This window comes from Ovis aries, chromosome 13, assembly GCF_016772045.2.
Source record: "Ovis aries strain OAR_USU_Benz2616 breed Rambouillet chromosome 13, ARS-UI_Ramb_v3.0, whole genome shotgun sequence".
In the NCBI taxonomy this organism is placed as follows: Eukaryota; Metazoa; Chordata; class Mammalia; order Artiodactyla; family Bovidae; genus Ovis; species Ovis aries.
In genome coordinates this window covers 29,474,428-29,488,905 of record NC_056066.1, presented here as the reverse complement: position 1 = coordinate 29,488,905, position 14,478 = coordinate 29,474,428, and the positions used below count along the sequence as shown (strand labels likewise).

Genomic DNA, 14,478 nt, shown 5'->3' with positions numbered 1-14,478 from the left:
CATGACTGAGTGACTAACACACCAGGGCATACCTGACTTGCAGCTCATTCAGTACAGGCTGATGAAATCATGATGATTTGTGATAAAAATGATGATTAATTAGCTCATATTATTATTGGTTCATGACAACATGAGTTTTTATTGCTGGTTTGATTCTCACAGTGTAGTGGCTGTGAGTTTCAGGTTCTTGAGTTGGCTTGTAGTGATTTCAGTTCCAGCTCTAGAGTTCATTTGCTCTACACCTGGAACAAGACACTTAGTCTCCTGAATCCTCGGATGGCTATGGACAGTAAAATGTCAACGATCAAGGTACCTATTTTGTAGTGTGGTTGCTGTGACTTTGTGAGACTTTGCATGTAAAGCTTACAGACTTAGACTTTGCACTTAGAAGTGCATGGGAGAGTAAGTAATATATGTCTTAGCTTTTATTTTTTACTTCCTTTTTATATTATCATTGGATTCATTTTTCTTCAGGTTTTAAAAAATCTGTTTTCAAACTGTAAAAACAATATGGACAGTTTTAAAACTTTGGAAAAGAAAGGTGGAAAATATAATCCATACACTTACAACTTTAACTGTAACATATTATCCTGGTTATTTTCTAACAAGACATCCTCACTCCCATGCATTAATTTTTCCACTGGCAGCCTTTTAAAACTGTAGCTGAAACACATGGTACATACAAGTGTGTAACTTTTTTTCTTTATTGATCGTCATTACATTAGAAGCATTTTCTACATTGCATAGGCGTCACGGTTATACATTCAACAATGACATGAATTTCCATCAAACGGAACCACCACAGTATTCTAAATCAATCTCCTCTCATATATTTAGGTTGTTTTAATTTAGCACGTAAAGAAGGTGGCAGGAAAAGAGAGATAAGAGGCTAAATGAAAAAAGGACAATGTATAGGCACTTCCATGCCCTGGAGGGACTTTCCTGGTAGCTCAGCTGGTAAAGAATCTGCCTGCAATGCAGGAGATCCCCGTTCAATTCCTGGATGGGGAAGATCCCCTGGAGAAGGATAGGCTACCTGCTCCAGGATTCTTGGACTTCCCTGGTGGCTCAGGTGGTAAAGAATCTGCCTGCAATGTGGGAGACCTTGGTTCAATCCCTGGGTTGGGAAGATCCCCTGGAGGAGGGCATGGCAACCCACTCCAGTATTCTTGCCTGAAGAATCCCATAGACAGATGAGCCTGGCAGACTACAGTCCATGATACAATGAGTCAGACATGATAGAGCGACTAAGCACAGCACAGCACTGCATGGCCTGCACCCTGAAGTCTCAGCTCCCCCGGCGCAGAAGCAACAGCAGCCTAGGATGGGAATTCACAGGGATGACGTAAAAGGATTTTTAAGCTGTATGTAAGGTTCCTTTCATGTAATAAACTTAATGTCTTGTGATTTTTTTTTTTTAAAGTCTTCTCTGGGCCTCCGATTTACAGTTCCACGTCTCGAGAAAACAAACATGAGCATTAACTTCGATCTTCAAATCAGAAGGTGAGACCTTTATATGCATAAATTATTGTCAGTGTTTAGTATGAATGAGATCCATGGTGAAATGAATGCTCCTTCACCTTAACAGGTCTTCTAAAATTAGAACCCATATGTTCACAGGCCATTTTCCTTTGTTTCTATTAAACCAGTTCTTTCTTTCTTTTCATTTATTTATTTTTTCTTGCTTTTGAAGAAGAGATCCATTCTGCAGGCTGTGGAGTGAGAGTAAAATCACTTCTTTGTATCTACATAGATGTATATTTTTTGAAAGGTTCAGGTGGTTCTAAATATTCTTATTTGTTAAACCTCTGGTTTATATGTCTAAGTTTTCAGGGGGAAGAAAAGGAAAAGGTAAAGAGTTGCATGAGGAAGGACCACCATCACTCCAGACAATAATATGTTTCTCACCATCATTGTCTGTGACACTGATTCTACAGTAGCATGAAGCTTTGTATCACTCCAAAAAAGATTCCTAACTTATAAAAGTCGCAGCATTTAACACCTGGTACAAAGATGCAAAGCAAATTCCTGACGTTTGCTTCTCACTTTTGATTGCAGTTTCAAATAATAGAATGGATGTAACTAGTAGTTCAATCAAGGAACAAAGAACACTGAATAATACTGTTAATGCCTTCCCCCAAATCGTCCTATAGATAACCATTCAAATAATGAATTCAGGGACTTCCCTGGTGGTCCAGTGGCTAAAATTCCTTGCTCCCAGTGCAGGGGGCCCCAGGTTCAGTCCCTGGTCAGGGAACTAGATCCCACATGATGCAACTAAGATTGAAGATTCTGAGTGCTGCAACTAAAACTCATTGCAGCCAAATAAATAAAAATATTTTTAAATGAAGAATTCAGTGAGGAAGTGCTGAATTTGATGGAAAATAGAAATGGTCACATTTTAAACATCCCTCTTTATCTAAAAGAACAGTCCATGATTATATTCCATCCTTATATGCTATAGAAACTCACGATTATTTTAACATTATTCTGAAAATGCAGAAATAACTAGAGAGGCAAGAGCTTTTAGTAGCCATCAAATTCCAAAAACATATGTTATAGAAATAAAAGTATTTGAGAATACTTTTAATACTTAAATACGCTAGTATGTGAGTGATGCGCATTTATCTGCATGCTTTGCTGGCAGACTCCAACAACATAAATAAGTGTTTAATGGATGGTTTGTATTCAGCTTAAACCAAAAATAAATTAAACCAAGTCCTCTGAAGTCTGAACTCAAGTTTTTGACCATATTGACCACGGGTACCCACATTTAATACCTCTTTCCACAAATAGAACCCCAAAGAGAAGAGGGTTGTGTAAATTAATAAACTTTAAATATTTTGTGTCACCAAATGTTTGCATTAACTGGTCTCTCCATGCCCCGGCTCTGTGTGACATGTAAACATCTTCCTCCCTGTTTAGAGCAGGTCTCAGTTTGTGATTCCCACAGGCAAACAGATCTTTATGACCATCCTTGAAGCTGATCCTGGTAATGGTAAAACGAACATTGTATTGTTTTGCCAACAGAATGCATAGAGGGAATGTTAGCAAATAGAAATAGGAAACAATAAGGAAGAAGAAAATAGCATCAAAGTAATAAGTGAAAGACATGTTTATCCTTGGTTCCTGACATAGGCTATAGTCATGGAGAGGAAATTCATCATTCCTTGGGAAGAACTAGCACCGAAGGTATAAATAGTTGAACATCCAGGCCAATGATGAATTGCTTGTTTGAATGGAGCAGTGGTGTTAGTGAGGGAGGGTTCATTCCTTCCAGGAAAGAGGTGAAAGATGCCTCTAAGTTATATATCCGGCCTGGCGTCTTTCTTACCAGGAGATTTGCTGACCCTGCTGGTTGCTGACGCCACCGCTGGTGCCAGCAGGCATGTGTGTGGAGGATGATTTAAATTAGCCATCCAGGCACAGCCTCTGATTCCACCACTGCTATTGCAACTTTTCAAAACAGCTTCTGTAAGCCCCGTATTAGACTCCTGTCCCAAGACAATTTAATACTTGTCATCTATCTATATTTTTAGGATGTTGCCATGAAAATTGTTTTCATTAAACTACTTTGAAGCAAAATGCAATCGAATTATAGGATAACTTAAGTGAAACTTTTTTATCATAATTCTAATTTCTACTGTTGTAAAGCAGTAGTGGCCTAGAAACAAGGTGGAACAATCAGATTTAAGCTTCCAAACAGCAACATTCCCTTAATGCAGTTGGAACTGCAGTCTGTAACAAGTGGAATTACTTAATGACTTCTCAGTGGTAAGTCAGAATCCTGCCTTAAAAAAAAAAAAAGCCTTTTTAGGTGGCTGATCCTCCCCAGATGTGATAATAATAAAGTGGCCTGGAAACTGGGGTTCAAACTTTGGTGAACAAGTCCCTCTAGCCTTGTCACAAGCTTAGCAGTGATACCCATTTGCAGGAAATGAGCCTGACATTTGCCTGTTTATATCTTTTATGTGTGTTTGCCATTTAAGTTGCCTTATCAGTGTATACAATCGAACAGGACTTTTCAAAAGCGTTGTGGGAACAATCCTGTCTCCTCCTGCTTTGAAAGCAGACTTTATCATATCTTTTCCTGCTCCCACATTTGGAAAGCTTCAAAAGCTAGTCAGGACATGCCCCATTACCATCGTCAGTATGAGAGCTTGTTCATTGCATCTGCGTGAGATTTGATGATGAAAAAAGGGGAAGCTTTCTCTTCTTAATGAGACCTGAATATAAACATGACCTGTTAGCAGTGGTGTCACATCCTGGTTTGCTGTTTGCTAAGAGCTGCATGAGTTTTGGGGGTATTAGGGTGACTTCAATGACAGCCCAGGAAGACAATGAACACAAATGGCAGCTGCACCAAAAGCCCACCTACTGGTCCAGCCTTTTAAGAGACCACATAGTTTCTTTACAGTAATGGTTGTTTAACACATGCATTTTTTAAGTTAAATTTTATATCTATTTATATTTGCTTGAGAGAAAGAAACAGAAAACTTAAAAATAATTTTGCCACTGTTCAAAGAACTACTATTAAACATGGATCTTCTATCTTGAGTGTCTTGATGTACTTGGTGAACATCTATTTTGTCTCCTAACTGCCCAGCTTCCTTGGGTCTTGCTTCTTCACACCATCGGCCATGCTTCTAATTCACTCCTCACCTCTCATCTTAGGTAGCCAGTGAGTGTGCAGTAAAGCTCACTTATTTTAATATTACACAAAAAATAAACCATAAGGAAGATAAATTTGCTGCCAAAACAATGTATGGGATGATGCATTCCAGAGCCAAATAGAAATGCTTTTCCCATTATGTGCTGCTCTTGGCTTATTCATGCCAGGTCTCCTTTCATTAGCATGGAAAATCAGGAGTTGACTGTGCTGTCCTTTCCCATTTGATGGACAATGAACTTGGTACACAAAGAAGTTAAGGAATGTGTTCTTCATAGAAGCTGGACAATGAACTCAGCTCACTGCCTTTTGGGCTTAGTCGTTGAAAGGAAGAAGTGTTGGCTTCTCTAGAAATCTGTTATGTTTTCGGATGAGGTGTCTCATCTTTGAAAGTTATGACTTTCTAAAGTTATTCAGTTCAGTTCACTTCAGTCACTAAGTCGTGTCCAACTCTCTGCGACCCCATGAATCGCAGCATGCCAGGACTCCCTGTCCATCACCATCTCCCGGAGTTCACTCAAACTCACTTCCATCGAGTCAGTGATGCCATCCAGCCATCTCATTCTCCGTTGTCCCCTTCTCCTCCTGCCCCCAATCCCTCCCAGCATCAGAGTCTTTTCCAATGAGTCAACTCTTCGCATGAGGTGCCCAAAGTACTAGAGTTTCAGATTTAGCATCATTCCTTCCAAAGAACACCCAGGACTGATCTCCTTTAGAATGGACTGGTTGGATCTCCTTGCAGTCCAAGGGACTCTCAAGAGTCTTCTCCAACACCACACTTCAAAAGCATCAATTCTTCGGTGCTCAGCTTTCTTCATGGTCCAACTCTCACATCCGTACATAACCACTGGAAAAACCATAGCCTTGACTAAACTAAATCTAAAAAATTTAGATAAATCTAAAGTTATTACTTTTGATCATAGAGGATCTTAGTGTTTCCATTTACAAATGGTTATGATTTTGTAGAATGGATATGCCTTTGTTTTCCAAATGATCATATTGGTAAAACATGGAGCTCCTTCGATATATAAAAGGTTTTTTATGATCATGTAGTTAACACGTCTGAGAAACTATATTTAAATCATTTGTCACTGTATTTTAGTTCCAACAAGGACAACCCAGACAGCAATTTTGTGAGCCTGCAAATCAACATCACTGCTGTAGCTCAAGTAGAAATAAGAGGGTAAGTAATAAAGAAGATATTATAGTAATTATATTTTAATAGCTCTCTGTATATGAGTTATGATAAAATACTAGTAAAAACAATATGGAATTTTCCTAATATATTAGAGATGACAATTCCCTTTGGTTATAAAGTTTCATTCTTTTCAACCCATCATTAGCTTTCCATTGGAAAGTGGAGTCAACCCTGAGATCACTTTACCCCCATACTCCACAAACTGATAGTTCAGTATTCAAACTATAAAAGCTAGTGATAAGAAGCCAAATAAAATAGGCAATGTGATTGCCTGAAAGTCTCACTTTTCCAGTAGTTATTTTGGCATAATGAAAATTCAGCATCACCATACCACATCTTGAGTTTAAGAAATGGCTAAGCCTTAGATGTGAGGGTTGATGGGCTCCACACTTTGTGTCTTTTTCCTCCTGCCCCACTCTTTGAAGAAGTTGCCAATAAGCAATCAGTTGAGAAACAGGAAGAAAGTGGTCAAGCAAAAGGCTTGGAATAAATACCATCTGGGAAATCTGTGCCTGGGGGAAAAGAAATCGGAAATGGACTACATGTAGTTCTTATCTTGTACCACGTGTGGACTTGATTGATTTTATTCTAATTCTTGTTTTATCAGAACCATCAAGGACTTAGCTACAAATGTCAACTGGTATTTTAGGCTGAACTGTCCCCGGGGCTCCGGAAATCTCAGTTCCCCTTCCTTTTTCATAGGTCCTGAGACCTAGGAGTTCACACTCCTCCATGACGCGAACTGTAGATTTCTGCACTCAAAGGCACTGCCACTGTGCCTTCTTTCCCTGCTGCCCCAGGTGCTCAATGGCAGCAGGGTAGGGGTGGGGGTTCCTGTATGCCATCCCGGCACCACTGAGGTTCTGCCTAGTGGGTTGCTGCTGCTGCTAAGTCGCTTCTGTCATGTCTGACCCTTAGGGAATGATAAAAATGCCTTCATTTGTGAATCCTTTCATATGCTACCCTAGCATGTTAGCATCTCTTAATATGTACTAGTACTCTCACTGTGCAAGTGAGGAAATTTTGGTATAAGGAGTTGAAGGTTACACAGCTAGAAAGTGAGCAGCTAGAGTGTAAATACAGGCAGCTTATGTCCAGCTACATGTTTCTAAAATAATGGTGATCTACAGCCTATGAGAGAGAAGTTTTTGAACCTTGTCTGCACAAATTTTGTGTGTGCTTCTGTGATTTCTTTTCATGCAAGTGAATGTTTTTGACATTTGCTCACTTTAATGCATGTGCCTCTAGTTCATTCATTTTAATTGTAGAAGAATATAGCATTATAAAGCTATAATTTAACTTATGTTATCTAGTCTACTTTTGGGGTTGTATTTTTGCTTTTTTACAAACGTTTTTAATTTTTTTGTGGAAAAATCACATAATATAAAACATACTATTTTAACCATATTTAACTGTACAGCTCAGGGACACTAAATACATTCACATTGTTGTACAACTCTCACCATCATCCACCTCCTAAAATTTTCACTTTCCTAAGCTGAAACTCTGTCCCCATTAAACAGTAAATCCCCATTCCTCATCCCCACACCTCATCCCTCCCAATCCTGGCCCCTGGCATCCATCAGTGCACCCTGCAACTCTATGAATTTGACTACTCCAGGTACCTTGTGTAAGTGGAATCAAAAAGTATTTGTCTGCACCTACTGTATGTTGGAATGCATTTTAAGGTTAACTTAAAATATTCCCTACAAACAGCCTGAACCTTTCTTTTTTTCCCCCGTGCTGTATAGTAGGTTTTCATTAGTTATCTACTTTATATGTATCTTCAAGTACACTCATGGCAGAATGTCAGAAAGGTATATGTTTAGAGGTGGAATTTCAGCATCAGAGAGTACATACTATTTAACTTTACTGAGAATACCAAATTGTTTTCCAAAGTAGTTCTACCAGATTACAGCCCTGAAAGAAGTGGATTGACATTTCCATTGCTCCTCATTATCTAGCTTTCAGAGTGACCTAGTTTCACATTTTGAGCCAATCTGATGGATAGGAAATAGTATTCAATTGAAGGTTTAATTGGCTATTCCTTGATTTCTAAATGAGATTAAGCAGCTTTTTTATGTTTGCTTGCTTTTTAATGTTTGTTAACTTTTATTCTTCCTATCAGGCAATTTCTGTGACCTATTTCTATTAAGAGACTTGACTTTTTATTAGTTCATAGGTGTTCTTTCATATTCTAGAGTTGAGACACTATTTCTTTATTAGTTACACATACTGCAAATGTCTTTTTACAGTCTATGGGGTTTGCGATATTTTTTAAGTCAAGTTTATTGAAATATACATTATATAAAGTAAAACTCACCCTTTTTTTAGGTATCTAGTTTGAAGAGTTATGGCATGACAAGAGCATTCACTATAAAACAGTTCCAAAACCCCAAATAGTATCTTCATGTACTTTTTTGGCAATCCTTCCCCCACTCCCAGGCTCTGACAACCTTGATCTATTTTCTGTGACTCTGTTTCTAGAAAGTCATATAAATATACTAATATAGAATGCAACCTTTTAAGACTGACTTCTTTCACTTAGCATAATGCATTTGAAAAAATATTCCATGTTCTTACATGTATCAATATTTTGGGTGTCTCTTTTTTTTTCTTTTTTTAAAGAAAAACAATGTTGTGCAGTTCTTTCTCTGAGAGGTCTTCCACTATCTGGACTTCCCTTACATTGCTCATCCATTCACCAGTTGGTGAACATTTGGGTTGTTTCCTGTTTGGGGCTATTAATACTAAGTCTGCCTTAGGCATTCACATATGGGTCTTGGGACACTTGTTTTCACAAATGGCGGTACTGACTCATATGGCAAGTGTGTGTTTAGCTTTATAGAAACTACTGAACTGTTTTTCAAAGTGGCTGTACCATTTCTATTTTGCATTCCCACCAGCAAAGCACAGAAGTTCTAGCTGGTCTGTATGGTTGCCAGAGTGTGCTTGAGATTGGTTTATTTGTTTTTAGCCATTTTGGTGTGTCAATGAGAAGTATCTCACTGAGGCTTTAATTAATATTTTCTTATGACTAATGATACTGAGCATCTTTTCACTGGTTATTTGCCATCCATATCTCCCTTGTTTTGTAAAGTGTCTTTTAAAATTTTCACCCATTTACCCATTTATTACTGAGCTTTCTCTCCTACTGTCAAGTTGTAAAAGTTCCTTACACATCATGGATACAAAATCACTTATCAGAACAGTGTCCTACAAATACTCTCTCCCAGTTGATGGTCTGGCTTGTCACTTTCTAACAGTGATGTTCAAAGAGCAAACATTTTACATTTTGATGAAATCCAACTTTTAAACATTTTACAGTTTGAGGTCTTTGTGTCCTGTGTAAATCTGTGCTTCATCCAAAGTCACAAGATTTTCTCTTGTGTTTTCTTCTACAAGTTTCATAGTTTTACATTTTGGTCTATGATTCCTTCTAAGCTAATTTTTATATCTGGAGTGAGGTTAGGGCTAAGGTTCATTTTTGCATGCGAATATCCACTTGTTGTGCCATTTGTTCAAGACTATCCTTTCCCCCATTGAATTACTTGGCACCTTTGTCGAACAAAAGCTTCCCTGGTAGCTCAGCTGGTAAAGAATCTGCCTGCATTGCAGGCAGACCCCTTTTTAATTCCTTGGTCAGGAAGATCCGCTGGAGAAGGGCTAGGCTACCCACTCCAGTATTCTTGGACTTCCCTGGTGACTCACAGTAAAGAATCTGCCTGCAATGTGGAAGATCTGGGTTTGATCCCTGAATTGGGAAGATCCCCTGGAGAATATTCTGGCCTGGAGAATCCCATGGACAGAGGAGCCTGGCAGGCCACAGTCCATAGGATCACAGAGTCAGACATTACTGAGCGACTTTCACTTTCTTTGTTAAACAATCTGTTGTCCACCTGAGAGTCTTTGTACCTCCTGTTCTGTCTCATGGAGCTATGTGTATACATAGACAACACATCTTGAAATGCAGTAGTGTATTCTGAGATCTTGGTGAACTCACTAAACAATTTAGAAGCATTTTGTTTGATGATTTCCTAGGATTTTCTACAGAATTATCATATGACCTGCAAATAAAGACAATTTTATTTCTTCCTTTCTAATCTGTATGTTCAAAAGTTTAACCAGATACAAAATTAGAGAGCAGAGCTCACCCTTGCCTCTGACATGAACTGCAGATTTGGGTGGTTCCCATCCACCCACAGGTTCAATAATTCACTTAGAAGGACGCACCACACTCTGACAGCTATTATACTCATGGGAACAGTTTATCCCAGGGAGAAGATGTAGATTACAATCAGCCAGGGGCCAAAAGTGCATAGTTGAAGTCGGGGGAAGTACCAAACACAGGGCTTATATTATTCTCGTCTGCAGAGGCAGGATGGGTTACTTTCCTGGCATTGATGTGTAACAGTATGCTGTAACCAGAGAAACTCACTCAGGCCTGTGTTCAGTTGTGGGTTTTTTGGAGGACAGTGCTCCATAAGATAGGTATGATTGACTGACTGACCAGTTAAACTTTTTGGTAAATATTTATATTTATTTATTTGTAGCTTCCCTGATGGCTCAGAGGTTAAAGCGTCTGCCCGTAATGCGGGAGACCCGGGTTTGATCCCTGGGTCGGGAAGATTCCCTGGAGAAGGAAATGGCAACCCACTCCAGTATTCTTGCCTGGAGAATTCCATGGACAGAGAAGCCTGGCGGGCTATAGTCTATGGGGTCGCAAAGAGTCGGACACGACTGAGCAACTTCACTTCGCTTTACTTCACTTCATAATTGCTCTGCACTGTGGCGTCAGTTTCTGCTGTGAAGCAAAGTGAATCAGCCATACATATACATTTATTTCCTCCTTTTGGAATTTCCTTCCCATTTAGGTCATCACAGAGCACTGAGTAGATTGAGTTCCCTGTGCTACATAGTAGATTCTCCTTAGTTTTCTATTTATGCATAGTAGTGTGGATTATACACACTATATTAATTGGTTATGCATACTTAATTGATCTCAGTGTCCAGGATGACTGAGATGATGTGATCGAGCCTCCCATCATGAATTACTCTGTTGGTCTTCCTGATGTGAGCAACTCCGAAAATTATCTTTAGACTATCCAGTGTGACCTCCCCCCCCCCCCCCCCACCCCCCGCCCTCCATGCTCCCGCCAAAAGCAAAGATATTCCTTCTCTCAGGCATAAAATTTTGAGAGCTTATCTCTCAGAAGTTGAGGGCAAAGACCAGACCTCTTTGTGGCAAGGTTAAACCATTTGCTATGTTCTGTTCAGTGCAGTCTTCCAGTCTTGTCTGACTCTTTGCAACCCCATGGACAGCAGCACACCAGGCTTCCCTTTCCTTCACCATCTCCCAGAGCTTGCTCAAAGTCATGTCCATTGAGTCAGTGATGCCATCCAACCATCTCATCCTCTGTCATCCACTTCTCCTCCTGCCTTCAATCTTTCCCAGCATCAGGGTCTTTTCCAATTAGTCAGCTCTTCACATCATGCGGCCAAAGTATTGGAGCTTCAGCTTCAGTATCAGTCGCTTCAATGAATATTCAGAACTGATTTCCTTTAGGATTGACTGGTTTGACCTCCTTGCAGGCTAAGGGACTCTCAAGAGTCTTCTCCAACACCACAGTTCAAAAGCATCAATTCTTCGGCGCTCATCCTTCTTTATGGTCCAACTCTCACATCCATACATGACCACTGGCAAAACCATAGCTTTGACTCTATGGACTTTTGTCAGCAAACTGATGTCTCTTGTCTCTGCTTTTTAATACACTGTCTAGGTTTATCATAGCTTTTCTTCCAAGGAGCAAGCATCTTTTAATCTCCTGGCTGCAGCCACCATCCACAGTGATTTTGGAGCCCAAGAAAATAAAGTCTGTCACTGTTTCCATTGTTTTTCCGTTGTTTCCCCATCTATTTGCCATGAAGTGATAGGACCAGGTGCCGTGAACTTCATTTTTTGAATGTTGGGTTTTAAGCCAGCCTTTTCACTCTCCTCTTTCACCTTCAAGAGGTTCTTTAGTTTGCTATGTAGTTACGCCTCTTCTTTCTTCTTCTTCTCTTACTGCCAGTAGAGACTGCCAGTGCAAAACTAGTAGAAGGGGTAAAAGTAAAATGTAAACCTGTGTCTTGTTGAGAGACCCTGATTTGATCTTAAGGAGAAAATATTCAGTCTTTTACCATTAGGTCTGATGTTAGCTGCAGAGTTTTTATAGATGCCTTTATTAGGTTGAGAATGTTCCCTTCTTCCTCGTTGTCTTAACAGTTTCTGACACGAATGTGTATTCCATTTTGTCAAATGTGTTTACTGTGTCTATGAAGAGGAAGTCTGGGGAAGTACCAAACACGGGGCTTCTATTATTCTTATCTGCAGAAGCAGGATAAGTTAAATGATTTCTCCCTTTTTGCCCACTCAAGTGGTGACTTGGTTAATTTTTGTTTCTGAATTTTAAACCAAACCTGCACTCTGAGCAAGAAGCACACTTAAGCATGATGATTCTCTTTTTTATATATTGTGGGATTTAACTTGCTAAAATTTTGATAGTGACGTTTGCATACATCTTCATGGGAAATATTGATCTGTTGTTTTCTTTTCATCCAATTTTTGTTCTGATTTTGGTGTTAGGAGGATGCTAGCTCCTTAAAATGAGATGGAAGTATTCACTCATCTTTTCTTTTTTCTGAAACACTGTGTGTAGACTTGGCATTATTTCTAACTTAAATATATAGGAAGATTCACCAGTGAAATCATCTGAGACTGGAGTTTGGGGCTTGTTTTTTGTTTTTTTTTTCAGAAGAAGATTTGTTTCTGTAGGAAGGTTTTTTAACAATTCCATTTCATCCTTAGATATAAGGCTATTCATATTATCTATTTCTACTTTAGTGAATTTTGGTAGTATTTCAAGAAATTTGTCTTTCATTCATCTAAGTTGTTACACATTTTGACATAATTTTCTCTCATTGTCCTTTAAGTGTCTGTAGGACCTCTAATAGTGTCCCTTCATTATTTCTAATATTGGCAATTTGTAACCTCTATTCCCTATATTTTTCTCTTATCAGTCTCACTAGTGTTTGGTGATCTTTTCAAAGAACTAGGTTTTTTTTTTTGTTTGTTTCATTGATTTTTCTTTCTTTCCTTTTTATTCATTTATTTTGCTTTTATTTTTGTTTTCTGTTCCATTGGTTTCTACTTTCGTGATTATTTTTTTCATTCTGTTCATTTTAAGTTGGATTTTCTCTTCTTTTTCTAGTTCCTCTATGTAAAATTAAACACTTTATTCAAGTTTTTCTTGCATAAGCATTTACTGCTATAAATTTTTCTCTAAAACTATTAGCAGCATACCAAAATTTTGATATGTTGAATGTTCATTATAACTCAGCTCAAAATGTTTATCAGTTTTCTTTGTAATTTCTTTTTTAACTCATGAGATGACTCATGGGAAGTGACTTGTTTGATTTAGAGATATTTGGAACTAATCTAGATGTTTCATTTTTGTGCATTTCTAATTTAATTCTGCTGTCCCTCTCTTGATGAGATAAACACTATATAAAAAAATTAGAGACAAAAAGCACAAGCATTATTTTTACCATCTTATTTTTACATCTTTTTACAGCTAGTATATATGAAATTTTATCTCTTTAAGCTTAGCTTATCTTTGTTTTGCTAACCAAAAATAAATTTAAACTGTTTCTTAATTCCAAAATTCATTTTAGTCCAAGTAAGCTAAGTGCTTCATTTAACTGGATATCCCTGGTGGCTCAGATGATAAAGTGTCCGCCTGCAACATGGAAGACCCAGGTTCAATCCCTGGGTCAGGAAGACCCCCTGGAGAAGGAAATGGCAACCCACTCCAGTACACTTGCCTGGAAAATCCTATGGACAGAGGAGCCTGGTAGGCTACTGTCCAAGGAGTCACATAGAGTTGGACACAAACTGAGTGACTTCACTTTTTTATTCTCACATATCCATTTAAAGAGATTAATATTTTTAATTATATTTCTGCCATCATTTATGACACCAGGGTTTCTAATTTAAAATGGAAGTAAACTTTCTATTTGCTTTAGCAATGATCAAAACAGGTAATTAAAATTTGGTTTCTCATGTGTATGCAGTTATTTCATTGCTAGATTAATATCCAACAATTGACCACAGTTTGTTTTCTAAGATAGTGTTAAAGTTTTCTGAAGCCATTTTTCTAAGTAAAGCTCTTTCCTCCAAATAGTTGGCAATAATATTTGTTCCAGTGCTTAATTTTTTAAGGAGCAAACAGCTAATGTGTTGAAAATCTCATCTTCAGTCTTTAGGAAAATCTAAATTTCTTTTTGGCCAATGGTGTTTATTCCACTGTATTTTAATTATCAATTTTTTAAAAAAAATTTTACTGTCATTTTTATAATTTGAAGAATAAACTCAAATGGATTTATTTCTTCAAATGGAAAAAAAATGTATTGAGAATTGTCCCATTTGTTTCAAAGCCAGATAATGTCAACACTGTCTTTAAGCAGATTTACATGTCATTTGTTGGTACAAAGGATTAATTCAGCATACAACTACAGAGAAGTAAATTGGCTATAAGACCAACATGCAGTATTAAGCTCATGAAGAGTAATT

The 14,478-nt window shown here is 38.2% G+C and overlaps 1 protein-coding gene across 2 annotated transcripts in view; it reads left to right on the top strand.

Moving 5' to 3' along the window:
* Positions 1-14,478, top strand: part of ITGA8 (integrin subunit alpha 8) — a 194,916-nt gene that overhangs the window by 120,524 nt on the left and 59,914 nt on the right. For both annotated transcript variants that reach the window (XM_027960110.2, XM_060397387.1), the window contains exons 22-23: positions 1,424-1,503; positions 5,772-5,852. In XM_027960110.2, the coding sequence (XP_027815911.2) occupies positions 1,424-1,503; positions 5,772-5,852 (161 nt within the window). The remainder of the gene's footprint in view (positions 1-1,423; positions 1,504-5,771; positions 5,853-14,478) is intronic.